The sequence below is a fragment of the Lissotriton vulgaris genome, chromosome 8 (assembly GCF_964263255.1).
Source record: "Lissotriton vulgaris chromosome 8, aLisVul1.2, whole genome shotgun sequence".
NCBI lineage: Eukaryota > Metazoa > Chordata > Amphibia > Caudata > Salamandridae > Lissotriton > Lissotriton vulgaris.
This window is the reverse complement of record NC_141696.1, coordinates 1,574,935,286-1,574,960,886: the sequence shown is the minus strand read 5'-3', so window position 1 is coordinate 1,574,960,886 and position 25,601 is coordinate 1,574,935,286. Positions and strand designations below refer to the sequence as shown.

Sequence of the window (25,601 nt, the reverse complement as noted above, 5' to 3'; positions counted from 1 at the left end):
TGTTGAGGTTGTGTTGGTGTGCGATGGCCGCGAGGGGGCTCATGTATACGTTGAAGAGGGTGGGACTGAGTGAAGATCCTTGTGGCACGCCGCAGATGACTTCAGTGTCCTCTGACTTGAATGGTGGGAGGCGGACTCTCTGAGTTCTTCCGGCAAGGAACGAGGTGATCCATTCCAGTGCTTTTCCTTGGATTCCGATGTTTCTGAGGCGTTGTAACAAGGTGCTATGACAGACTGTGTCAAAGGCTGCGGAGAGGTCGAGGAGGATGAGGGCGACTGTGTCTCCATTGTCCAGTAGAGTTCAAATGTCGTCTGTTGCTGCGATGAGTGTGGTCTCAGTGCTGTGTTTGGCTCGGAAGCCGGACTGTGAGGAGTCGAGGGATTTGTTGGTTTCGAGGAAGGCGGCAAGCTGGTTGTTGACAGCTTTCTCGATGACTTTGGCCGGGAATGGAAGGAGCGAGATGGGGCGGTAGTTTTTGAGTTCGGTGGGGTCAGCTGTGGATTTTTTCAGAAGGGCGCTGAGTTTGGCGTGTTTCCAGCTTTCCGGGAAGGTAGCGGAGTTGAGGGAGCAGTTGATGACGTCTCGGAGGTGTGGTGCTATGATGGAATCTGCTTTGTTGAAGATGTGGTGAGGGCATGGGTCTGTGGGGGATCCTGAGTGGATGGAGTTCATCAGGCGGATGGTGTCCTAGTGGAGATTGGGTTCCAGTCATTAAGGATGTTTAAGGGGGGTGAAGGTACAGCAGAAGGTTGTGTGGGTTGGCCTCCGGGTTGGTTGTCGAAGCTGTTGTGGATGTCTGCGATTTTGTCGTAGAAGAACGAAGCTAGGGAGTCGCAAAGGGCTTGAGAGGGAGTGATGTCGTTGGAGTTGGCAGCGGGGTTGGTAAACTCTTTGACGATGTTGAATAATTCCTTGCTGTTGTGGGCATTGTGGTCAAGTCGGTCTTTAAAAGCGGCTTTCTTGGCAGTCCGGATCAGTTGGTGGTGTATGCGAGTGGCGTTTTTGAAGGCGTCCCTGGTGCTGGTGTTTGGGTCTTTTTCCATGCCTTCTCAAGGGAGCGACAGAGTTTCTTGGATTTCTTAAGATCATCGTTGAACCAGGGGGCGTTTTTGTTGCCTAGTTTGATTTGACGTTTTTTCAGGGGTGCTAGGTTGTCGGCGCTGTTGGTTAGCCATTGAGTGAGGTTAGTGGCTGCTTGGTTGGGGTTCGAAGAGTGGGCAGGGGGTTTTGAAGAAGCGATGAGGAGATCTGGTCGATGGTGATTTTGTTCCAGTTTCTTCGCAGAGTAGGTTGAGGATGTTTGTGGGTTGTGGTCTTTTTGTAGATAAAGTGAACGCAGCTGTGGTCCGTCCAATGGAGAGCTGTGGTGTGACTGAAGCAGATATGTTTGCTGGAGGTGAAGATAGGGTCGAGTGTGTGACCTGCGTAGTGAGTGGGTGTATTAACAAGTTGTTTGAGTCCGAGGTTGGCGAGATTGTCCAGAAGGGTGGTGGTGTTGCTGTCGTTGTTTTTTTCCAGGTGAAAATTGAGGTCTCCCAATAGAATGTAGTCCTCGGAGGGGAGGGCGTGTGGGGTGATAAAGTCAGTGATGTCTTCGCTGAATTGTGCATGGGGTCCTGGTGGCCTGTAGAGGAGGGTGCCTCTGGGTGTGGTCTTTGGGTCGGTGTGGATCTGGAAGTGAAGGTGTTCGGCGCTAGCGAGGTTGACGTCTGAGTTGGTTGAGATGCGGATGGAATTCTTATGGACGATAGCGATGCCTCCTCCTGTTTGCTTGGTGCGGTCTTTTCGGATGATCTTGTAGCCTTCCGGGATGGCAATGGTGATATCTGGGGCTGAGGAGGCGTTCATCCATGTTTCTGTTAGGAAGGAGACGTCCGGAGAGATGGTGTCTAGTAGATTCCAAAGGTCGATGGCGTGTCTGTGGACCGAGCGGGTGTTGAGCAGGATGCATTTTAGGTGGTTGGTGTCAGATCTCTGTTTGGTGTTAGTGGATGAGGAGTTGGTCTTGGTGCCGTCATACTTGCAGGAGTTGCATGTGAAGGGTCCATGGGTGTGTCCAGGAGCGGCTTGGGCGCAGTTGGGGTGACGGCCGGGGTTTAGGGCTAAGAGGGTGGAGGCGTCGTATGTAATGCGGGTGGGGTGGGTGGTAAGGGGGCCAGGGGGACTGGCGCTGGGCGCGGTCCAGGCGCGGACGGGCGTAGACGGGCTTACCTTTGGCGCACCTTCGGCGCGGACGATGCGCGTGAACGCTGCGCGTTGGGACATCAGTCTTAAATGGGTAATGGATGGGGGCGGAGCGTGGGAGGGGCAGCTGGGAGGCGGTCTCGGGGAGGCGTGTCAGGGGAAAGCACAACAAACAAGATGGTGGTGGAGCCTCAAAACGAAACTTAGGAAACAATGCCAGCAATCCTTTAAAGCCCAGCCAGAAGCAGCAGCGCGCTCTCTAAGGGCACCGGGTGAGAGCGCTAACAGTTGAATAATGCTGCGGCCACAGAGCGCTAACACAGACAACAATACACAGTTCAGAAATCGCTGCAAAATGAATAAGTAATAATGCTCAGCGCGCAATTCCTAAAGCGGAGCTACGATACCAATCTAGTGTCAACAATGCAGGTGAATCACGCGTCGAGAGCAGCTTCAGCTGTGGGCTCTGGGCGCTGTAGTTAGCAGGTGTCAGGGAGCGTGGGGGAGCGTGGGGGAGCGGCCGTTCAGGACGAGGCCGTTCAGGACGAGGTTAGAGTGACAGTTATAATTAGATTTAAATGTCAGTTAAAACATACAATTTTCTATGACCAAAACCACTGAAATTCACCAGTTATAGTTAGACCACGAATTATAGTTATTTGAGATGAGTATAACTAGGAAATGTCAGTGTTTTTGTTTGTTCAAAGTGATATGTTTTAACTGCCATTTTCACCTAACTATAATGTCCCTTTAACCTTTGTTTTTTCAGTGAATTTGTAAGTTTAAAAAAAATGTCATGTATATATAAATATATATATATATATATATATATAATTTTTTGCAACAAGAAGATGCCGCACTTAGGAACTTTAAAGTTTTCTTAGGATTTATTCAAAACAGAACCCAGTCTGCACACCCATGCGTTTCAGCCTTGCGGCTTTGGTCACGGTAAGTGGTAATACCTTCAGCAGTTGTTTTTATATTATTTCCTGTTTGTCATGCCCATGAATTCTGGGACATGTAGTTTCAATATTTAAACACAGATAAAAAAAAAAGAAATTATATATATATATATATATATATATATATATATATATATATATATATATATGACACACACACACACACAGACATATACATACAGATGACAAGTGTTGGTGCTTTTATTGCACAAAAAGAGTGGTATAAAAATAAATATCTATATTTCTCGGGTTCCCTGTAAGATATGGGATTTGATACCATTGAATTTTGTGTGATAAAAGCACTGAAATAGGTATGTTGCTGTTGCCTGTGAAATACGGATGTCATCATCATACAGACAGCCACCTACCACTCTGCAGAGCATTAGCATTGTCATGGGTTTTAGTATTATGTGTCATGGAAGACAAACTTGGGCAGCAAGTGTAGGAGAGTAGCGTCTGCTTCCTATGGCCACCCCCACTTTTTGCTGTGATTCTCTGGTTTTTCGACTTTAGTGTGGCTGTGGGCCTGCTAATCAAACCCACAACCGAGCTGTTCTCTCTCTAAATTGATACCATGTACTTTAGGTACATACCTGATTGGGTATTGGGTCACCATTGTGAGCCCCTGTATAGTATACCATAGGTACCCAGGGCATAGGTGCAACCAAGGCCTACCAGGGGCTGCAGCATGTATTATGCCACCCCTGGCTGGCCCTCCAAACTGACACCACAGGCTGATCACTCAGCTTGGGTACGGTGGTGTAATCACACCTTACTTAGATATAGTATATATATATCTACCTTATATATAGACACATCTGCACCTATAAGTCACTCCTATGGTAGGCCTCGACAATCCTGGAGGCAGAGTGCTTGGTTTTATATGAGAGGGTACCCTAGCATGAGCTGAGCCCCACTGCAGCTTTCGGAACCATCTCCTTATAGCTGTTCTATGATATAGCCCTACCATATACTCTTAAGTGCATTATAATCCTCGCGGTTAATGCTAACTTTGGTTTGGCTTTATCAAAGCATGTCGTGTAAGGTGTCAAACACTTTGGAATACTACCTTCCGCCAAATCTGGCAGCTGGGGTAGCATTCCATCCTTCTAGAGGGAAACGACATGTATGTTCCGCTTTACCCGGTTAAAGTTAAACAGAGCACCAGCATCACAAAATGTATGCTGCTGCCACAGACACAAGTCTGACCTCCTGCTGCTGGGCAATAGGTTTCCTGTCGAGGGAGGTGCTAGCACCTCCCCAGACAGCCTGTAGTGTATTGGGGCAGGGTGGGTTGAATGGAAAGATACTTTTCCAGACAATGCCTGGGACACACAAGGAGCTTTATGCACAGTCCGGTTCAAACCAGTTGCTGGGGCACTCCAGACCCGCTCTGGCGCGAAACTGGACAAAGGGAAAGGGGTGTAACCACCCCTTCACAGGTCCACCCATAGGAGGGACCTAACAGGTAATCCAGCCCCTAAAATCAGTTTAAAGATAGTAGCTGTGTCCACAGACTTTAGATTATACTGGAATGAAACTTTGAAACAGAACTCTTGGACCTTCAACGTTCTATACCGACTAGAAGACTGAAGACATCTCCCTTGTGTTCAAGGAGTGACCACCCTGTCCAAACAGGCATCACCAGTAACTTGCCGGTCTGCTTTGTCGAAGCTCCTGCCAGAACCCGAACACTCAGCGACACAGGAACTGGACTCTCAGACTTCTCCAACTCTGACCCACATCCACAGCAAAGCTGAGACCCGTGGCAGACACGAGAGACATGGGACCTGACACCATGGACATCCTGCATTTTGCTAACTGCTCGACTCCCGAGGTACCCTCGCAGTTGTGCATTGGGGTATGAGAATCCCCAGACCCGACCGCCATTTGCACCAAAGCTCAGCCCTCCACACTCCACGAGTGCCGCATGGGGCCTGCTCTTGCATTTCAGCTCAACACGTCTTCCTGGTTGCTAGCCTGCTGGCTAGTTAGCCCTCCGAAGACTTTGTTTTTGAAACTAAACTGCTTTCCTGGTTGCTTCAGGCTTGCTCCAGTTTCCCTGCAAAGTAGAAGCTCCCCAGACCTTGCTGGTCTGACTCGAAGCCAATCTTCACTTTCTGTGTGGATTGCATTAGCCAAGGCTTGTTGGGTCCAATCTGAATACTGACACCACAGTCAACTAGATCATTTGTGGGACAGCTGGAATCCAGATTCTGATCATTGTTGACACTTCCTGGTCCTTGTGGCTGCAGAGAAAAGCTTCACCTCTTCAGCTGAGATCATCGCAACATCGCCTGGTTCCTTCCTGGTTCCTTCCTGGTCACTGGCCAGTGACCCAGACTCTGTCCCCTCTACTTTCAGGTTCTTCACTTCTTCGATTCACCCTTGGATCCACGTGGACACTTTTCCTCTGGTCGCCTGCAGCACTTCTTTGCAGCTCTCCATAGAAAATGACGACGAAACCTGACACGAAAAGACACCTATGCACCCGACTTCCCTGAGTAAGGTAACACGAGTACTCCGGTGCTCCTGTGGGTCTTGACTCCTATTCTAAAGGGGTTTTACCGTAGTCCATTTGGAAGTGTCCTTAATCAGTAACTTTGTAACTTCTTCGTTCTCCATCATAAGTCAATGGTAACTCGCGACTGTGTTTAGACACTGCACGCGTCTCCCATGGGCCTCCTACTTCCTAACCTTTGGTGGTTCAGTGTAGCCCCAGCGATTCACTAGGCCCTAGGCCTGTTCACTATTTCTGAAGTGGTTCTTATACCACTTATTTAGTATATGGTTTTCGAGTCCCCTAGGGCATAACTGTATTTGTGCAACTTATTGTATACTAATTGAGTAACTTGTGATGTACTTCGATCTCTGACCTCATAAAGAGTGCAGAGGGGTTGTGTTAGAAATAAATACATATATATTTGATATATACCTTGTGTGGTGTCCTTTCATTTGGTACTCCAGGGATTATAATTGGTAAAACAGCTGGCTTCACATGCTCTCTGAAGTCTTAGCCTATGACTGCTGGTCCATGCTACCACTAGGATAGCTTGTCTATAAGGTTGACTTTACAACCATCACCATAAGGGTCGTTTAGACTGGTGCAAGGTGCCCACTAGAACTAGTGGACATCATATGCCAGGCTAGCTTCTCAAAGCAAGGTTATCTAAAGTGTACACATTTTAATGTTAAGGTTGGGGGCTATAAAATTAGTTTACATTTTTTAATACAAAAGGGAAAAGATTTAATATTGTTATGTTAAAATATGTAACTTAAAATATAGGTAGATGCTTTCAATTTCATTTAAGATCTATTTTTAAGGGTGACAAGCATTTATGGCTCAGGGATGGGTAGTCTTAAGGGGCAGTAAAGCGTTTTTAGAATTCAGAAATGGGTAGTGTTTATGGGGGTGTACAGACAAAATATCGACTCCAAAATATCGACTGGACATAATATCGAGTTTTAAATATAGACTGGACATAATATCGACTGGACATAATATCGACTACAAAAATATCGTTTTTCAGGTAAGTGAAGTAATATCGACTGTATAAAATATAGATAGCAGAAATATCGAATTTTTAATAATATATAATATTTTATAGTGTATTTTTATGTAATAATATGTGTGAATAGTGTGTATTAATGTTATAAAATATTTTATTAAATGAATTTTGTTTTTATAATAATTGCGTAATGTAATTCTGTAGCGGGTTGTGGGTTTATAGGGGAATAGGGTGGGAAGTAATTTAATAATAATTAATTAATTAATATATGTCTGTTAATATTTTTAATTAATAATTAATTGATAATTAATTAATATTAATTAGTTAATTAATTAATATAATTTTGAACATATTTTGTATTAGTAATTAATTGTTAATTAATTATTTGTAATTAGTTAATTACATTAATTAGAGTAAATTTTTAATATATTTAATTTTGTGTTATTTTTAAGTAATTAATTTGGAAAAAATAATATTAATTATTAAAATAATTACAGCTAATGTTCTAATATATTTACTTTATTGTTATTGTTAATTAATAATTAATTGGTAATTAAATAATATTGATACATTTTGGGTAAAGGAGCATTTTTAGGGTTCAGGGTCAGTTTTCAGTTTTAGGGTAAAGGGGTATTTTTGGGGTTCAGGGTCAGTTTTCAGTTTTAGGGTAAAGGGGTATTTTTGGGGTTCAGGGTCAGTTTTCAGTTTTTGGGTAAAAGGGCATTTTTAGGGTTCAGGGTCAGTTTTCAGTTCATTGGTAAAGGGGTATTTTTAGGGTTCAGGGTCAGTTTTCAGTTCATGGGTAAAGGGGTATTTTTAGGGTTCAGGGTCAGTTTTCAGTTCTTGGGTAAAGGGGTATTTTTAGGGTTCAGGGTCAGTTTTCAGTTTTTGGGTAAAGGGGCATTTTTAGGGTTCAGGGTCAGTTTTGGGTTTTTGGGTAAAGGGTTATTTTTAGGGTTCAGGGTCAGTTTAGGGTTTTTGGGTAAAGGGGTATTTTTAGGGTTCAGGGTCAACTAATAAGATTGTAAAAAATTATTTTTATTATTTTCATTTATTATTTAATTATTATAATTTAATTTAAGTAGTTTTAAGTATATTTTAGTAATTTAAATTTAATATTAATTTAATTTAACACTGTTTTTAATAAAGTCGATATTTTTTACATCTATATTATTGTTAACGATATTTTGTACTCGATATTTTTGTACTTACCTGTTTGTAGATACAAACTCGATATTTTGACTGTCGATATTTTGTCCATGATATTCTGGCAAGTCGATATTGTGTCCGTCGATATTATTTCAGTGATCCGTTTATGGGTAGTAAAGAGTTATTAGGGCTTGGACATGGGTAGCTAATTTAAATGATTTTACTTTAAACAATTAAACTTTAAAAATAATATTATTTGTGTAATTATTAATAAATATTCTTTAGTAGGTTCCGCCATCGTCAAACCTATGTCCGCCTTAATCTAAATTTGGTGGACGGACCATAATATTGGTGGGGAGGGAACTCCCCGCCGTTGTGATGGACTTCCCTCCCCACCTACATTTGAACCAGGCAATTATTAAAGATGAGAAGTGAGTGACTCCACCCCTGCTGACATTTATTAGCACCGTAATCAATTAAACAACAGTAGTAACACCTAGAAAATGCATTATAATGCTGGTTTTAATCGCTGGCCAGTTTACCCGTAATGTACTCAGAAAACGCTGGCATAAACGTTTACATGTTTCGGCCATTGACACAAACATTGATGCCCAAGAAATGAATATAAATCCTGGTACTCACCAGGCGGCTGCCTCCTCGCTGCTCTTCCGTCCGGTGGCTGCCAGGGCTTTCTGCCTGTGGGTGCAAAGAGAGAGCCGGTAAGGAGAGCATGGCCATGGAGCTGGGCAGAAGGCGTGAGTAGGACTGACGAGATGCCTGGAAACATCGTTTACAACGTGGCAGGGACCACGTGCTACAGTTAGATTTTCTTTTTTTTTTGCAGAGTTTTATATAGCTTGAACTAGACCCGAATCGGGTATCAGAGCACTTTACATGAGCACCAGTTTCGTTACAGATGGACACATGCATTTTTGCTAGGCACAGGGGGAGTTAAGTGATTTGCCTAGATTCACAGGATGTTGAGCGTCATTGCCGAGACTTGAACCCGGTTCCCCAGCTTTGAGGTTGACCGCTCTAGCCCTGAGGCTACATCCTTACCATGGATTAATTTACCATGCATATCAGTAAACAACATGCTTTAAGGAAAGCGGTGTAAAGTCCAACGCTCTCCCAACTGTTGTGCAGACTGGAGTTGGAATAGTAAATTATACTGCTTCAAAGTCCAACACTTTCCCTCAGGCAAGTCGTTGTAATGTTAACCGTGATAAAGGAACATGTGGTAAAGATGCATTCATTGTAAATATTTCAGAGTACCGGCATGCGTGGTAAAGGCCTGCCTTTGTTTCAACATACAGCTAAGATGTCGGGCATAGGAACAAGAGTCCTGGCAGACACAGCCCCCTCCACACCTTGAGGCACGTGACGAAACCCACTCCTTACTCCTGCAAAGGGAGATTACACCTAGTAGGGCCCACACCATGTCTGGCAGGACCCCCACAATGTCTGGCAGGGTCCACTTCATGTCCACTACACACTACACAACACATGGAAGGCGACATTGGCCAACAGAATCACTCTGCAGAGTTTGATGCCCTGGTCCCTTTATTTTCTTATGAGTAGGACATACATGGAAGCTGTATGTACACGTTGTACATGTCATGGGTGGGTGTAAGGTCTGCGCGTGTCTGTGGTAGTATCTACTTTGGACTCCATGCGTTTGATGGTGTCAAACTGGGGCGGTTGTTGTGGGAGGCGGCACAGGACTCTGCTGACCGACATCTTTGATTATTCCCCTTCCTTCTGAGCTCTGTCTGGTGCTATAGAGTTCATTCTGTGTTTCCCAATACTTTATTGAGAAATTAGAAGAAAACAATGTGAAAAAGGGAGGGGACGGAGAACATGAGATGCCAGTTGTGAGACAATAACACAGCACTAAAAAATGCAGCACAAAACAAAACAAAACATTGGCTGCCTGACCACCTGAGATCCATGAAACAGGGACCCTTGAGGGGGAGGCAGGGCAATGCCAAGGTGGACACACAGGCCCACAACTGCACACAAAACAATCAGAGGTGATCTCGTGTTCCTGGCCCTGTCCTGGCTGAAGCTTCGGTGGCCAGACTCCCTGCCCTGGACCTGTGGGCACCCCTGGCATCCCAAGAGTTCTACCATGACTGGCAGCTCGGAGGACAGAGGGTCTTTTAAATGTCTTGTAGCTTTTACAGGTATACCCAGGTATGGGCATCAAAGGCATCCGAAGTCCCCATCCTGAGCCTTTGGGCCAGCGGACTCTTTCACACTCAAGGGTCTGGCGCGTTGTTTATTATTTTTTAGGCATTCTGCTTTCTTGGACAAAGGTCTGGGGACAATCCTCTCCTCCAATGGGGATAAGCCTTGGTGTTCAGGGCCGCTTGGGATAGGCTCTGCCATGCCTAAACAGCATGGTATTCTGTATTGAGTGCCTTAAAGGTCATTGGCCCATTAATACCCAGGCGGCTCCCAATTGGCTGATTCCTATTAAGTCCCACTTCTGGACTCCAGGGATCCCACCGGCTTCTTTCATTAGATCACTGTCCCGTACTGGGGTCTCTTTGGTTAGGACCCTTTCCCACCCCAGATATTTAGTCGCTAGGGCTTCTTGCATGACTGGGGGCAATGCTATTACATTATTCTTGCTATAAAGGACGGGGTACCCCGGGGATACATTGAGCGTCTTTTGACCCTTAAGGGGGCTTGTCTCATGGAGAAAGCGCCCACTCATTGACCACCCCCGATTGGGAGGCTCAGTAGTATTTTTGTACCTCTGGAAGCGCAATGGCCCCATCAGAGATACCCTTGGTCAGTTTCAGCGTAGCCATCTGTGGTGGACCCCATCTTATTGCCTAGCACCTGCATAACCTCATGGGTGACAAGAGGCGCTCTACAAATCTACGGATTGATTGATTGTAAGAGTTGTATCGCTGCTTCTGCTGTTCTCAAGACTCTTCTGGACCCCAGTAGGGTGTGTTCTGCTGAGTATGCAAGAGTTTGTGTAACACCATCATTTGCAAGAGGACAGTTCAACTCAGAAAAGATAAGAGTAGCCTTCTCCTGTGGCATGTAACCTCCTTAAACCTCCTAGAGGAGAACACAATAGCGCCTAAAAGCTCCCCTGATTTACATTTGATGTATGTGCCTCGGTGTTGCAAGCTGTCTCTGCTAAGAGTCATGCTGCACCTGGTTGGTTTTAGTGCAGACCACTTGGTGGGTGGATGTAGGATGGATTTCCCCCAGTTAACAAGGAACCCTAAGATTTCGCCAAATAGTTTAAAGATTTGTAGTAACCTATCTCTGTTTGTTTCTGGCCGAGCCACGTAGAGGAGGACGTCATCCGCATACACTGTATGCGGATGACGTCCTCCTCTGTATGCCATACAGGGAAGCTCTCTCATCCCAAGTGCCATCCCAGCACAGCCCACAGGTGAGGGCATCTCTCTGGAAACAACAAGCCAGTGGCTGCCGTACCAGAGCTGGGATCAGAAGGGGGGGGGGGGGGGGGGGGGCAGGAACCTTTGGCTCGCTCCCCTCTCCGGATGAAAGTGTTCCGATGGGACTCCATTGATTTTGACCCTGCCCATTGTTTCTTATGGAGCGGTCAGATCCACACCATATATTTGGCCAGAATCCTGTATATTCCAAGACTCTGAGCATGTAGGGCCACTCTAGCGAATCAAAGGCTTTGGTCGCATCTAACGTCAGAACCACTGTCAGATCCATCGGATCTCTCTGTGGCTAAGGCATCAATATAGGTGCCGAAGAGCGAATCTGGTGCTTCTGTTGGGCATAAAACCCATCTTTTCTTTTTTAGAGCGTCCTTTAGGGACATCACTTGTCAATCAATCACTGCCCTATGTGCCTCCCAATCTCCCAATGCGGTGTATTTGAGTCATTAGAGTTCCTATTTTCCAAACATACTAAATGTTTTTTTTAGCCCCCCTTCCGTCCGTCCCCCCCCCCCCCACAGAATCCACGTATCTCACATCCATGCTAGCTGGGGTCTCACTTCCAGGCAGGCCAGTTCGGTCCATGCTGGAGCGTGACTGGAGATTCGCCTAAGTAAGTATTTATCATTCCTGTATCTGTTTCGTGAGTATCATTATATAGTCTGTGAGCGGTTGATATAAGGTATCTTCTCTCCCACATTTTTTGCACTATCTGCCCAGTTCATCTGATGATACCAGGTTCTCATCTCCCCCTTTAGTAGTAGGTCTTCCACTTCTCGCACCAAACGTGGACCGATTCTGTCTCGGGCCATAGACTGGAATCTGGGTGGGAGGTACATGTTGCAGAGATATAGTTTTTCCCAGTGCTTAATTTGAGCTGGTGCTTACTGATGGGCCAACCAGCACTCCTTTTTTGGGGACTGGAACTTATTTTTCCATAAGATGCTTTGATCTAGAGCAAGAGAGGGAATAACACATAAGGGGGAACAAATGAGGAAATGAAGGACAGAAAAAGTGACAAAGGGAGAAAGCAGGGATGAAAAACAATGAGCAAGCATGACATAAAGCAACAGGGAGAGTCTGGCGGTGGGTTAAAGAGGCAAGAGATGGAAGCAAGACTAGGCAGCATTGGTATTTAGCATGTTGATCGCCGATAGCACCGGCCACCGGCCACCGGCCCCCGCCCAAGCAATTCCTTGGGCGCCGGCACTCATTCCTTCACAAATTAAAGGATTCTCCTGACTCTAGGTTTCCATCACAACCGCAGAGCAGCTATGGTGGTCTATCCATGTGGTTTCTAATTTTAAAGTTTTTTTTAATGATAATGCCTCCTCCGGAGTCGAGGTGAAGCCGGAATGGGATAAAATAATACACGGTATCGTCAATGTCCCAGCGTCTTACAGGGGTTCCCTTCAAATGTGTTTACAGCAAGAAGGTCCGGTCTGGACGATGCCTTTGGAATAACTGGTGGACAATCCCTGTTTATATCTTATTTCCCAGGCCATTTACATTCCAGCATTAAAGTTTAAGGCCTTTGCCCTGAAGTCCTGCCATTCCACTCTGTGTTGTGTTTCGTAGGGTATTACCATGTTTTATATGTCCTCTTCCTCTTGACCAGGCTGATTATGATTATGCTCATTCCAATGACTAATTGATTGCATTTGTCCCTGGGATATTGATGTCTCCCAGTGCCACACCTGCCCACGCCTCCCTGTGCCACGGCGTCTTAACAACCAACAACCCAATTCACAGTGGACCTGGTGCCCAAGGCCCATGTGTTGACTTGTGTTTCTATTGAGTACCGGAAGCTCAGAGGACCCAGAGCCCCTCCCCTTCTTGGATAGTGTCTTACTCCTCTTCTCTGACCATCCCATGATGTCAGTTTATTAAATACCTAGGGACATATTTACAAGCCCCTATTGGCGCCACAACATAAATTTTCTTGATGTTGTGGTGGCGATAGAGGCTTTTTCACAAGGCAGTCCAAGGCGAAGTTAAGCCACCTAACTTGGCTCAACGCCACCTTGTGAATAAGTTCCCCTTTCACGCTATACTTAGCGTGAAAGGGGAGGGCAGTGGGTGTTGCTGTGGGCGTTCCGCAACAACACCCATTGAGTTTGACACTGCCCCATATTTACAAGGGCGGCATAAATTTGGGGCAGCGCCAAAATTAAGACCAGGGAAAACCTGGCTTTACCCTGGCGCAACGAGGAGAAATATTAATTTCTCCTTGTTTTTGCTGTTACATACAGGTACATGCATCGTAGTCATTTGCGATTTCTTAATTGCGATTTTTAAGGAATCGCAATTAAGAATTCGCAAATGCCTATGCATGTAGGAATCGCTGAAAAATGTGCGATTTCTAAACATTCCTTAATTGCGACTCACAAATTGCAAGTCGCAATTAAGGAATCCCTCCCCATTCATTCCTATGGGCCTAAAGGCCCATAGGAATGAATGGGAAGAAATACTCATTTTGCGAATCGCAATTAGCGATTCGCAAATGGAGAATGCGATTTCAAGGGTGCAGGGGTGTCCAAAGGACACCCTGTTGCACCCCTGAAATTGATATGGGCACCCATGTTATGCACACACATGCCCCAGGGGCATGTGTGTGCGTAACATGGGACTTTGAAAAATGCACTTTGATGCTTTTTTCAAAAAAATCGCACTTTACCACCACCTTACATGTGATGGTAAATTGCGATTCTTAATTGCGAACTCGCAAATCTTTTTACTTTCTTGCATTGCATTTAATGAATCGCAAATTGCGATTCCTTAAATGCACTCGCAATTTAAGAAATCACAAATTTTGTGATTTCTTAAATTGCGAGGGGCTACTTGTTTCATGCATTCCAAAAGCAATTTTTGAGATCGCAAACGGACGATTTTTGCGATTCGCACCGTTTGCGATCGCAAAATGCTTTGATGCATGTGCCTGTATGTGTGCTGCCTTTGTATCAAAACAGGAATGAAACCTGCCTAGAAGAATATAGAGAAGGCCTAAAATAGGTCCAAAACTACATATCACTCTGAACCCAGGGGGATATCTCACAGACACATAGCAAGAGGTGTTTTATCAAAAGACAGTTTATTATAAATAATTACAATTCATTTTTTCACATTTTCATTAGGCATTTTTAGGATATGCATACATGTGTTCAGTAATAACAGTTATAAATATACAATAAAAAATAGGAATAGTGAAAAAAAATTCTAAACAGGGCCTATATTCCCACAGTTCATATCACCAACACACACACAATCATTCATAATCATTCATACTTCACTTTACACGGTAACCACAGATGTACAAGGTGGACATGGGACAGATGGTATACAGTCCCAGAGAAGTTTTTAGTGGGTTCCAAGGTTGGAACAAGCGCCGACGCGTGTTTCGGTGTATAGCCGCAGTCGGGCTACACCTTCATCAGGGCGGGGAAGAGTTGGAGTGAGACGTGGGCCACAGATGATAGAGAGTTATCTTTAAACTGGGGAATAGAAGGATGAGCGAGCGAGGATCCCCTGCTCGCTATAGGGTCAGATTTGCCTGAGGATTTGATTCAGCAAGGGGTGAAGCGTGAACGATCTTGAGTGACTTCAGAGACAGGAGGTCCATACGATAACGTTGAAATTTAGAATCCAAAGGGTCGGAAGTACTCTTTTAGTATTGGGCCCTAGGTGCACTTTTTAGGGCCAACGCCATCACTGGATCAGTGGCGAGGGTATCAGGAAAGGGAGGGGGAAGGATGCCCGTTCCTCCCAAAGGCTCCCAGAGAGAGGAATAGATAGCGGGAACAACGTCTCCTGTTCGTTTAGTAGAGTGCTTATCTCCGGGGGTCGTGCAGGCCGTTCACTAGCGGGCGGATCAGCACACACAGAAACAGCAAAACGCCATTGATTGTTTATTTGCAGGAAGGGAGACCTTCCTGCACATAAACAATCATTTAAAAAAATGAAGTTTTGCAACTACTATGTGTGCTGCATTAAGCAGCACACATAGAAGTTTCAAAATGCCATTTCTGAATTTAGTTTATGTGCAGGAAGGGACACCTTCCTGCATATAAACAATCATTCCCTCAACGCAGGCACTTTCGCACTATGGTGCAAGGGTGCCTGCATTGGCACTAGGCAGCTAAAGTAGCGCCAGCTCAGCGGTAAATGTAGGGCGGCACAGTATTCTTGTAAATGCAGTGCAGCCCTGTGTTTCAGAAGTGGCAGAGTGAGTTGTTAAGCCAAGGAAGCTAACACTGTGCTCTGCCTCTTTCTTGCCCCCTAGTATTTATTCAGAGGTGAGGTGAGAGCACCAGTGTCTTTTTTCCTCCACCCAACCCCCATCTCCTGCTTGTCTGAATCGTTTACCAGTTCTGCAGATTGCTGTGTGGATTCCCCAACCATTCCCTGCTTTTGAAAGGGTCTCTTGCACCTTCCCATTCTCTTTCCTTGTTCCTATTTTGATCTTCACTCTCCCTTTAGAGCTTCTGGTAATGTCTCTATCCGGTGTTCCTCTTTGTTTGCCATCCTCCATCACACCTGTGTGGGTGAGGGTGACTTCCCACCCCTGTGGCACCTCTCTCCCTCTCCCCGTCCAGCATTTCTCCCACTCCTGTCCAGTATTTTGACCTCTCCTCAGCCATCATGTCGGAAATGTCTGTGTCTGTCCTTACTGAGGGTTTTGCTTTCAAGGCGTGGTGCCAGCCCTCGCTTCCTCAATGGATACAAAAGTCCAGAGTTTATCTTCATCTTTGATCCACAGCTTGGCCGGAAATGTCATCTTATATTTTATTTATTTCAGTTGCGGAATTCTATTGGCTTCATGAAAATTGCAGCGCTACTTTTGTACTGCTGAAGTAAAGTCTGATTATGGTGTTTTGGTTGTCCCTGTTTTGTTTGGTTGTGGTAGTTGATGATTCAGGTATTAACTGATTGAAGGGGCCCTTCTGGGTTTGGAGGGGCATTGGAGCCCTGAAAGCTCTTCCTGCTGAGAAGAAATTAGACAAGCCTTTGGCTTTAAGGTTGTTGAGCACCCTGTCCTTTAGGAACAGCTCCACACTTGGTCCTTCTGGTCTGTCTGGAAGCCTCACTATACATACATTGTTCTTTCTGGGCCTGCCCTCTGTATCTTCGAATGTTGCCTGTATTGCTTCCTTCTCTTTCTGTAGGTTATCCATAGTGTAGTGCAGGGTCTTGAGCTCTGCCTTCATTGTGCTTACTGACTGTTCATTGTGCGTGAACCTTCCATTCATTTTCCTGAAGTCAGATCTTAGGTTAACTTCGATCAACGCATAGTCTTAGACTCCAGGATGCGCTTAGCACCTCTCACTGTTATCAGGACATCTTTTACTGATGGTTCTGCCACTGTCATTTTGAGGGTCTCCTTTATGTTTCCTGAGTGGTATGGACCTTTTGACCTATTACGTGAGATTGTGTACTTATCCATCCTACTCTGTTGAGTGGATGTACCTCGTCCCATCTTAGTCCATACTAGGGGTGGGCGTAGTTCACGAAGTAGCGCTATGCGTAGCTACGCGAAGTGCACTTCGCACTACGCGAACTGCATAGTAGCATGTTCGCACTGTGCAAGATGTCGTTTTCAATGATTGCACAGTGCGGACAAGCATCCGGCACTGTCGAATCATTGAAAACGGCATCTTGCACAGTGCGAGCTGTACTTTTCTGCCGCTCGAGTAGATTTTTACTCGAGCTGCAGCTTTCTCTACGCGGACTGGTAGTTTCTCATCGCGAGCATGCGCGACCATTCGCAATTAGAAACCTGACCTCCCCGCGTTCAGAATCTCGCTGGGAGGTTTATTTTCCATGCTCACGATCGACAACTTGATGTTGCTGACCGCGAACAAGGAAAAAATCTTGCGAGGAGGTCATTTTGCTTGCTTGTGGTCGCCAACTTGACATTGAGGACCGCGAGCAAGCAAAAAATGACTGCTGCACTACGCTACACAACGCTACGCATGTTTGCACTGTGCTACGTGCAGTTTGTGTAGTGTGAAGTTGAGCAAACTACGCAACTTGGTGACAGCGGTGTCCTCTGTTTCCTTAAGTATGTGTTTCCTTAGGGACTTCAGTGCCGAGTAGTATCTGTGTGCGGCTGAGTTTCCTGGATAATCACCAGATCTCTGACAGGAGTATGCCCCCTCTTCAAAGGTGGGAATGTGTTCGAGAATTCACTGCCACCTCTCTATTCAAGAGATACCCCAAGAAATCATCCTAAGGCCGTTCCTGTGGCCTCTTGGTTTTTACCCTGAGCACCTACTCTTTCATGCATTGATTCCCAATCTATATTTACTGTCCTTCGTCAGGTTTGCTTTACCCCTGACTTTATTGTGTGATTTTTCCAGAGATCTGGGTGCTGTAGGTTTAGTGTTTGCTCTTCAACTCTCTCTAAAGTGGTCACGCTGTCTCTATCTGTGTTTGTCCCTCTCTTTCATCATGCTTCAGGACAAACTAGGGGGCATATTATCAAGGATGAGCGTTAAAATTATCACCGCTTTACCGGCAGGAAACTGCATCTAAAGCGGCGATAATGGGCTTGATAATATGCCGTAGAGAATTCCAATAGAAGCCCATGTTGTGGTGTTAACCTGGGCTTCTATTGGAATTCCCCAGGGCATATTATCAAGCCCATTGTCGCCGCTTTGGCAGCAGTTTTCTGCCGCTAATGTGGTGTTAATTTTAACGCCGTTCTTGATAATATGCCCCTAGGATTGGAGTATGTTGGACCCTTGGCAGATGGTCTACGGACAGCTTTTGTGATTTCTTCCTTTTTGTTCACCGTATATGATGCCACAATGGGATGAGGGAGGCAGGGCTTTAAGTGGGCCAGGTCTCAGCCCCAGTAATAATTAAAAACATACTTTGAAACTAGTCCCTAACAGCTCCCATGTTCATGTGCTTAACATTACTGGCATGGATTTCAAATAATGGATATAAAACATGTTAAAGTAATCCATGTTATCGATTTGATTTAGTTTTTGTTTATATTTCAAGTTTTACTTAATGTTTCAGTCCTTCTCAGAATGTTAGCTTTTCCAGGATCTTGTGTTTCTGTATTTTATTTCTGCATCATGTAACTCCTGTACAGCGCATACTTTGAACTGAGTACTCTTGTGCAGCGCATACTTTGAACTGAGTACTCTTGTACAGCGCATACTTTGAACTGAGTACTCTTGTACAGAGCACAGTTTGAACTGAGTACTCTTGTACAGCACATACTTTGAACTGAGTACTCTTGTGCAGCGCATACTTTGAACTGAGTACTTTTGTACAGAGCATACTTTGAACTGAGTACTCTTGTACAGCGCATACTTTGAACTGAGTACTCTTGTACAGCGCATACTTTGAACTGAGTACTCTTGTACAGCGCATACTTTGAACTGAGTACTCTTGTACAGCGCATACTTTAAAGTGAGTACTCTTGTACAGCGCATACTTTGAACTGAGTACTCTTGTACAGAGCATACTTTGAACTGAGTTATCTTGTGCAGCGCATACTTTGAACTGAGTACTCTTGTACAGCGCATACTTTGAACTGAGTACTCTTGTACAGAGCATAGTTTGAACTGAGTACTCTTGTGCAGCGCATACTTTGAACTGAGTTATCTTGTGCAGCGCATACTTTGAACTGAGTACTTTTAGACAGCGCATACTTTGAACTGAGTACTTTTGTACAGAGCATAGTTTGAACTGAGTACTCTTGTACAGCGCATACTTTGAACTGAGTACTCTTGTACAGCGCATACTTTGAACTGAGTACTCTTGTACAGCGCATACTTTGAACTGAGTACTCTTGTACAGAGCATAGTTTGAACTGAGTACTCTTGTGCAGCGCATACTTTGAACTGAGTACTCTTGTACAGCGTATACTTTGAACTGAGTACTCTTGTACAGCGCATACTTTGAACTCAGTACTCTTGTACAGAGCATACTTTGAACTGAGTACTCTTGTACAGCATGTAGGAGAGTAGGGTCTGCAATCCTATGATCACCCAGATTTTTTGCTTTTGTTTCACTGGTTTACGACTTTCTCTGGCTGTGGGCCTGCCAATCAGACCCACAGCCTGGCTGTTCTCTTTCTAAATTACGACATGTACCCTAGGTGCATCTACCAATTGGTACTGGGCCACCTTATCAGACCCTGTAACTCAGGGCATGGGTGTACCCAGGGCTGCCAGGGGCTGCAGCATGTATTATGCCACCCCTGGCTGGCCTCCTAAATTTGACACAACTGGCTGCATGACAGCTGGGGCAAAGTCGTGTAATCACCCTTTGCTGTAGGTGTAGTATACCTATACCTAACCCTAAAAATGGACACACAGATTCCTATCAGTCACTCCTATGGCAGGCCTTGACAATCCTGAAGGCAGAGTGCTTGGAATCGTGTGAGATGGTGCTCTGGCATGAGCTGAGCCTGTCTGCAGCTTGCGGAACCAAGTCCTAATAGCTGTTCCATGATATCGCATACCATATACTCTTAAGTGCATTATAATCCTCGCGGTTAAATGCTATCTTTGGTATTGCTTTATCAAAACATGTCGAGTAAGGTGTCATACGAATTGGAATACTAACCCCTCGCCAATTCTGGCGACAGGGTTAGCATTCCACCCTTCTAGAGGGACACGACATGTATGTAACTGTGAACCCCGGTTAAAGTTAACTGAAGCCTCAGCTCCACAAAATGGATGCTGCCACCACAGACACGAGTCTGACCTCCTGCTGCTGGGAGTCCTTCCAGCGAGGGAGGCCTGGACAAAGGGTTTCCTGTCCGGGGCGGTGCTAGCACCGTCCCAGACATGGTTTTGTGTATCCTGGGTAGGCAGGGCTTTTCAGGAAGGTGACTGCTGAGTGGCACCCCGGTGCTCACTACGCATAGGCCAGTCAGAACCAGTTCCAGGGGCACACCAGCCCCTGGCCTGGGGAAGTCCGGCAGGGGAGAGGGGTGTAACCACCCCCCTCCTGGTCCCACCCATAGGCAGGACCTAGTCACCGGGTCAGCCCCCTTTTTTAGTATAAAGATAGGAGCGGGCCCCCTGTTCAAATTAGATCATCTTTGGAATCAAGATACCACTTTCTTCGAAAGGACTTCACGATTTCTTCTTCAAGATTCTCCCTTGTGGCTAAGGAGTAGTCACCCTGCATCAAGCGGGCACCATCCTAAAGAACACTGCGGTCTGCTGCAAGTCCTTCATCACGAATCCGACGACCCAGCTCGACGAGACCCGGCTTCCCTGGCACCTCTGACCTCTACTCACCTCTACAGCCAAGCTGAGAACCGTGAGTGCGACGAGACCTCGAGGGACCGACGATCGCCAAGACTGCACGACATCTTTACTGCAAGCCCACCGTGTCCTCCACTGGTAAGTGCTTTGGGGTCCGAGAAGCCCCGACCCTGCGCAGCTCCAGCACCCAAGGTCAGCCTCCCTGCATCTCCACGATCTGCGTGGGGCCCTTCTGCTGTTTGCTGTGCACCACGTTGTTTGGCTACTAGCCGGCTGGCTTGTGGCCTTCTGAACGACGCCCAACGACTTCACGACTGCTGGTCTGGTTGCTCCCGACTGGCCCTTGCTTCCTTCTTGAAGAGAGGCACCCCGGACCCTCCTGGTCCACTCCAGACGCCATTTTGAGTCCACCGCGTGGGCTTGAATTTGCCAAGGCTTTGTTGCCCAATCCTGGGTCCAGCGACGCCGACAGCTTCTATCTTCGTGGGACAGCTCGATCCTCCATCCTGGTCGCCGACAACGCCTCCTGGTCCGTGAGATCTTCGAGCTCCAGCGTCACCCACTCACCTTGTCGAGGTGGCTACCATCCGGTGCCCTCCTGGTGCCCACTGACTACTGGCTAGTAGTCTCGAACTTGGTCCCCTCTGCTTTCAGGTGTCATCTATCTTCGAGATCCAGGCTTGGATCCAACTGAACTTTCTTCACTGGTCACCGGCCAGCATCTTTTCTTCCGGCTCCTGGTCCGTCTACGAGGATTCCCGACGTCTTTTCAGACCTATGCAGCTGCAGCCCCTGGGCTAGGTAACTTCGGCATTTCGGTGCCCCAGCATAGCCTCACTATCCAAGGGTCAGAATCTACTTTCGTTTTCTCCCTACCAGGTCGGGTTCGCCCGAGAACACTAACTTTCTAAATCCTAGCTATCATAGACTTTTGTCCGCATCTCGCGTGAGAGTGCACACACTGCACCCGAGTCCCCTAGGCCTCCTAGAAGTAATCTAACGATTCCCTAGTCAAGTCCTAGCGATTCCAAAAGCTATTAGTACTGTACTTACCTGCTAGGAATTTCACATTCCACTTTCAGAGTATATGGTTTTCCGTGCCCCTCGGGCATTTGTATATACTGTGCTAACTTAAGTATTTTTGTAAGAGTTTTGGTTTGTGCTTAGTACCCTGTCCTCATAAAGAGTACAGGGCTGTTGTGATCTTTAATAAATAACTGTTTATTTTCATAACACTTGTGTGGTGTCCTTTCACTTGCTGTTCAAGGGGTATATGTGTGGTAAACAGCTGGCTTAACACGCCCTCTCGAGTCTTTAGCCTTAGACTGCTCGTATCCATGCTACTAAGATAGCTTGTCTATAAGGTTGACTTACAGCCAATCATCAATAAGGGTTGCTGGACTGATACATAGTGTTCACTAGAATAGTGAGCACTGCATATCAGGCCACCTTCTCACACAGCGCATACTTTGAACTGAGTACTGTTGTAGAGAGCATAGTTTGAACTGAGTACTCTTGTGCAGCGCATACTTTGAACTGAGTACTTTTGTACAGAGCATAGTTTGAACTGAGTACTCTTGTACAGTGCATACTTTGAACTGAGTACTCCTGTACAGCGCATACTTTGAACTGAGTACTCTTGTGCAGCGCATACTTGAACTGAGTTATCTTGTGCAACGCATACTTTGAACTGAGTACTCTTGTACAGTGCATACTTTGAACTGAGTACTCTTGTGCAGCGCATACTTTGAACTGAGTTATCTTGTGCAGCGCATACTTTGAACTGAGTACTTTTAGACAGCGCATACTTTGAACTGAGTACTTTTGTACAGAGCATAGTTTGAACTGAGTACTCTTGTACAGCGCATACTTTGAACTGAGTACTCTTGTACAGCGCATACTTTGAACTGAGTACTCTTGTGCAGAAAAATACTTTGAACTGAGTACTCTTGTACAGCGCATACTTTGAACTCAGTACTCTTGTACAGAGCATACTTTGAACTGAGTACTCTTGTGCAGCGCATACTTTGAACTGAGTACTCTTGTACAGCGCATACTTTGAACTGAGTACTCTTGTGCAGCGCATACTTTGTACTGAGTACTCTTGTACAGCGCATACTTTGAACTCAGTACTCTTGTACAGAGCATACTTTGAACTGAGTACTCTTGTACAGAGCATAGTTTGAACTGAGTACTCTTGTGCAGCGCATACTTTGAACTGAGTTATCTTGTGCAGCGCATACTTTGAACTGAGTACTCTTGTACAGCGCATACTTTGAACTGAGTACTCTTGTACAGCGCATACTTTGAACTGAGTACTCTTGTGCAGCGCATACTTTGTACTGAGTACTCTTGTACAGCGCATACTTTGAACTCAGTACTCTTGTACAGAGCATACTTTGAACTGAGTACTCTTGTACAGAGCATAGTTTGAACTGAGTACTCTTGTGCAGCGCATACTTTGAACTGAGTACTCTTGTACAGCGTATACTTTGAACTGAGTACTCTTGTACAGCGCATACTTTGAACTCAGTACTCTTGTACAGAGCATACTTTGAACTGAGTACTCTTGTACAGCGCATACTTTGAACTGAGTACTGTTGTAGAGAGCATAGTTTGAACTGAGTACTCTTGTGCAGCGCATACTTTGAACTGAGTTATCTTGTGCAGCGCATACTTTGAACTGAGTACTCTTGTACAGCGCATACTTTGAACTGAGTACTCTTGTACAGCGCATACTTTGAACTGAGTACTCTTGTGCAGTGCATACTTTGAACTGAGTACTCTTGTACAGCGCATACTTTGAACTCAGTACTCTTGTACAGAGCATACTTTGAACTGAGTAATCTTGTACAGCGTATACTTTGAACTGAGTACTCTTGTACAGCGCATACTTTGAACTGAGTACTCTTGTACAGCGCATACTTTGAACTGACTACTCTTGTACAGCACATACTTTGAACTGAGTACTCTTGTGTAGAGCATACTTTGAACTGAGTACTCTTGTGTAGAGCATACTTTGAACTGAGTACTCTTGTACAGCGCATACTTTGAACTGAGTACTCTTGTACAGCGCATACTTTGAACTGAGTACTGTTGTACAGCGTATACTTTGAACTGAGTACTCTTGTACAGCGCATACTTTGAACTGAGTACTCTTGTACAGAGCATACTTTGAACTGAGTACTCTTGTACAGCGTATACTTTGAACTGAGTAGTCTTGTACAGAGCATACTTTGAACTGACTACTCTTGTACAGCGCATACTTTGAACTGAGTACTCTTGTGTAGAGCATACTTTGAACTGAGTACTCTTGTACAGCGCATACTTTGAACTGAGTACTCTTGTGCAGCGCATACTTTGAACTGAGTACTCTTGTACAGCGCATACTTTGAACTCAGTACTCTTGTACAGAGCATACTTTGAACTGAGTACTCTTGTACAGAGCATAGTTTGAACTGAGTACTCTTGTGCAGCGCATACTTTGAACTGAGTACTCTTGTACAGCGTATACTTTGAACTGAGTACTCTTGTACAGCGCATACTTTGAACTGAGTACTGTTGTAGAGGGCATAGTTTGAACTGAGTACTCTTGTGCAGCGCATACTTTGAACTGAGTTATCTTGTGCAGCGCATACTTTGAACTGAGTACTCTTGTACAGCGCATACTTTGAACTGCGTACTCTTGTACAGCGCATACTTTGAACTGAGTACTCTTGTGCAGCGCATACTTTGAACTGAGTACTCTTGTACAGCGCATACTTTGAACTCAGTACTCTTGTACAGAGCATACTTTGAACTGAGTACTCTTGTACAGCGCATACTTTGAACTGACTACTCTTGTACAGCACATACTTTGAACTGAGTACTCTTGTGTAGAGCATACTTTGAACTGAGTACTCTTGTGTAGAGCATACTTTGAACTGAGTACTCTTGTACAGCGCATACTTTGAACTGAGTACTCTTGTACAGCGCATACTTTGAACTGAGTACTGTTGTACAGCGTATACTTTGAACTGAGTACTCTTGTACAGCGCATACTTTGAACTGAGTACTCTTGTACAGAGCATACTTTGAACTGAGTACTCTTGTACAGCGTATACTTTGAACTGAGTAGTCTTGTACAGAGCATACTTTGAACTGACTACTCTTGTACAGCGCATACTTTGAACTGAGTACTCTTGTGTAGAGCATACTTTGAACTGAGTACTCTTGTGTAGAGCATACTTTGAACTGAGTACTCTTGTACAGCGCATACTTTGAACTGAGTACTCTTGTACAGCGCATACTTTGAACTGAGTACTCTTGTGTAGAGCATACTTTGAACTGAGTACTCTTGTGTAGAGCATACTTTGAACTGAGTACTCTTGTACAGCGCATACTTTGAACTGAGTACTCTTGTACAGCGCATACTTTGAACTGAGTACTGTTGTACAGAGCATACTTTGAACTGAGTACTCTTGTACAGCGCATACTTTGAACTGACTATTCTTGTACAGCACATACTTTGAACTGAGTACTCTTGTGTAGAGCATACTTTGAACTGAGTACTCTTGTACAGAGCATACTTTGAACTGAGTACTCTTGTACAGCGCATACTTTGAACTGAGTACTCTTGTACAGCGCATACTTTGAACTGAGTACTCTTGTGTAGAGCATACTTTGAACTGAGTACTCTTGTGTAGAGCATACTTTGAACTGAGTACTCTTGTACAGCGCATACTTTGAACTGAGTACTCTTGTACAGCGCATACTTTGAACTGAGTACTCTTGTACAGAGCATACTTTGAACTGAGTACTCTTGTACAGCGTATACTTTGAACTGAGTAGTCTTGTACAGAGCATACTTTGAACTGACTACTCTTGTACAGCGCATACTTTGAACTGAGTACTCTTGTACAGCGCATACTTTGAACTGAGTACTCTTGTACAGCGCATACTTTGAACTGACTACTCTTGTACAGCACATACTTTGAACTGAGTACTCTTGTGTAGAGCATACTTTGAACTGAGTACTCTTGTGTAGAGCATACTTTGAACTGAGTACTCTTGTACAGCGCATACTTTGAACTGAGTACTCTTGTACAGCGCATACTTTGAACTGAGTACTCTTGTACAGA

General features: G+C 45.2%; 1 protein-coding gene across 1 annotated transcript in view; it reads right to left on the bottom strand.

The window, feature by feature from the left end:
• UBASH3A (ubiquitin associated and SH3 domain containing A) overlaps nt 1-25,601 on the bottom strand; it is a 281,915-nt gene that overhangs the window by 232,602 nt on the left and 23,712 nt on the right. Inside the window, exon 2 of the mRNA XM_086935867.1 lies at nt 8,448-8,501. Within this exon, the coding sequence (XP_086791993.1) occupies nt 8,448-8,501 (54 nt within the window). The remainder of the gene's footprint in view (nt 1-8,447; nt 8,502-25,601) is intronic.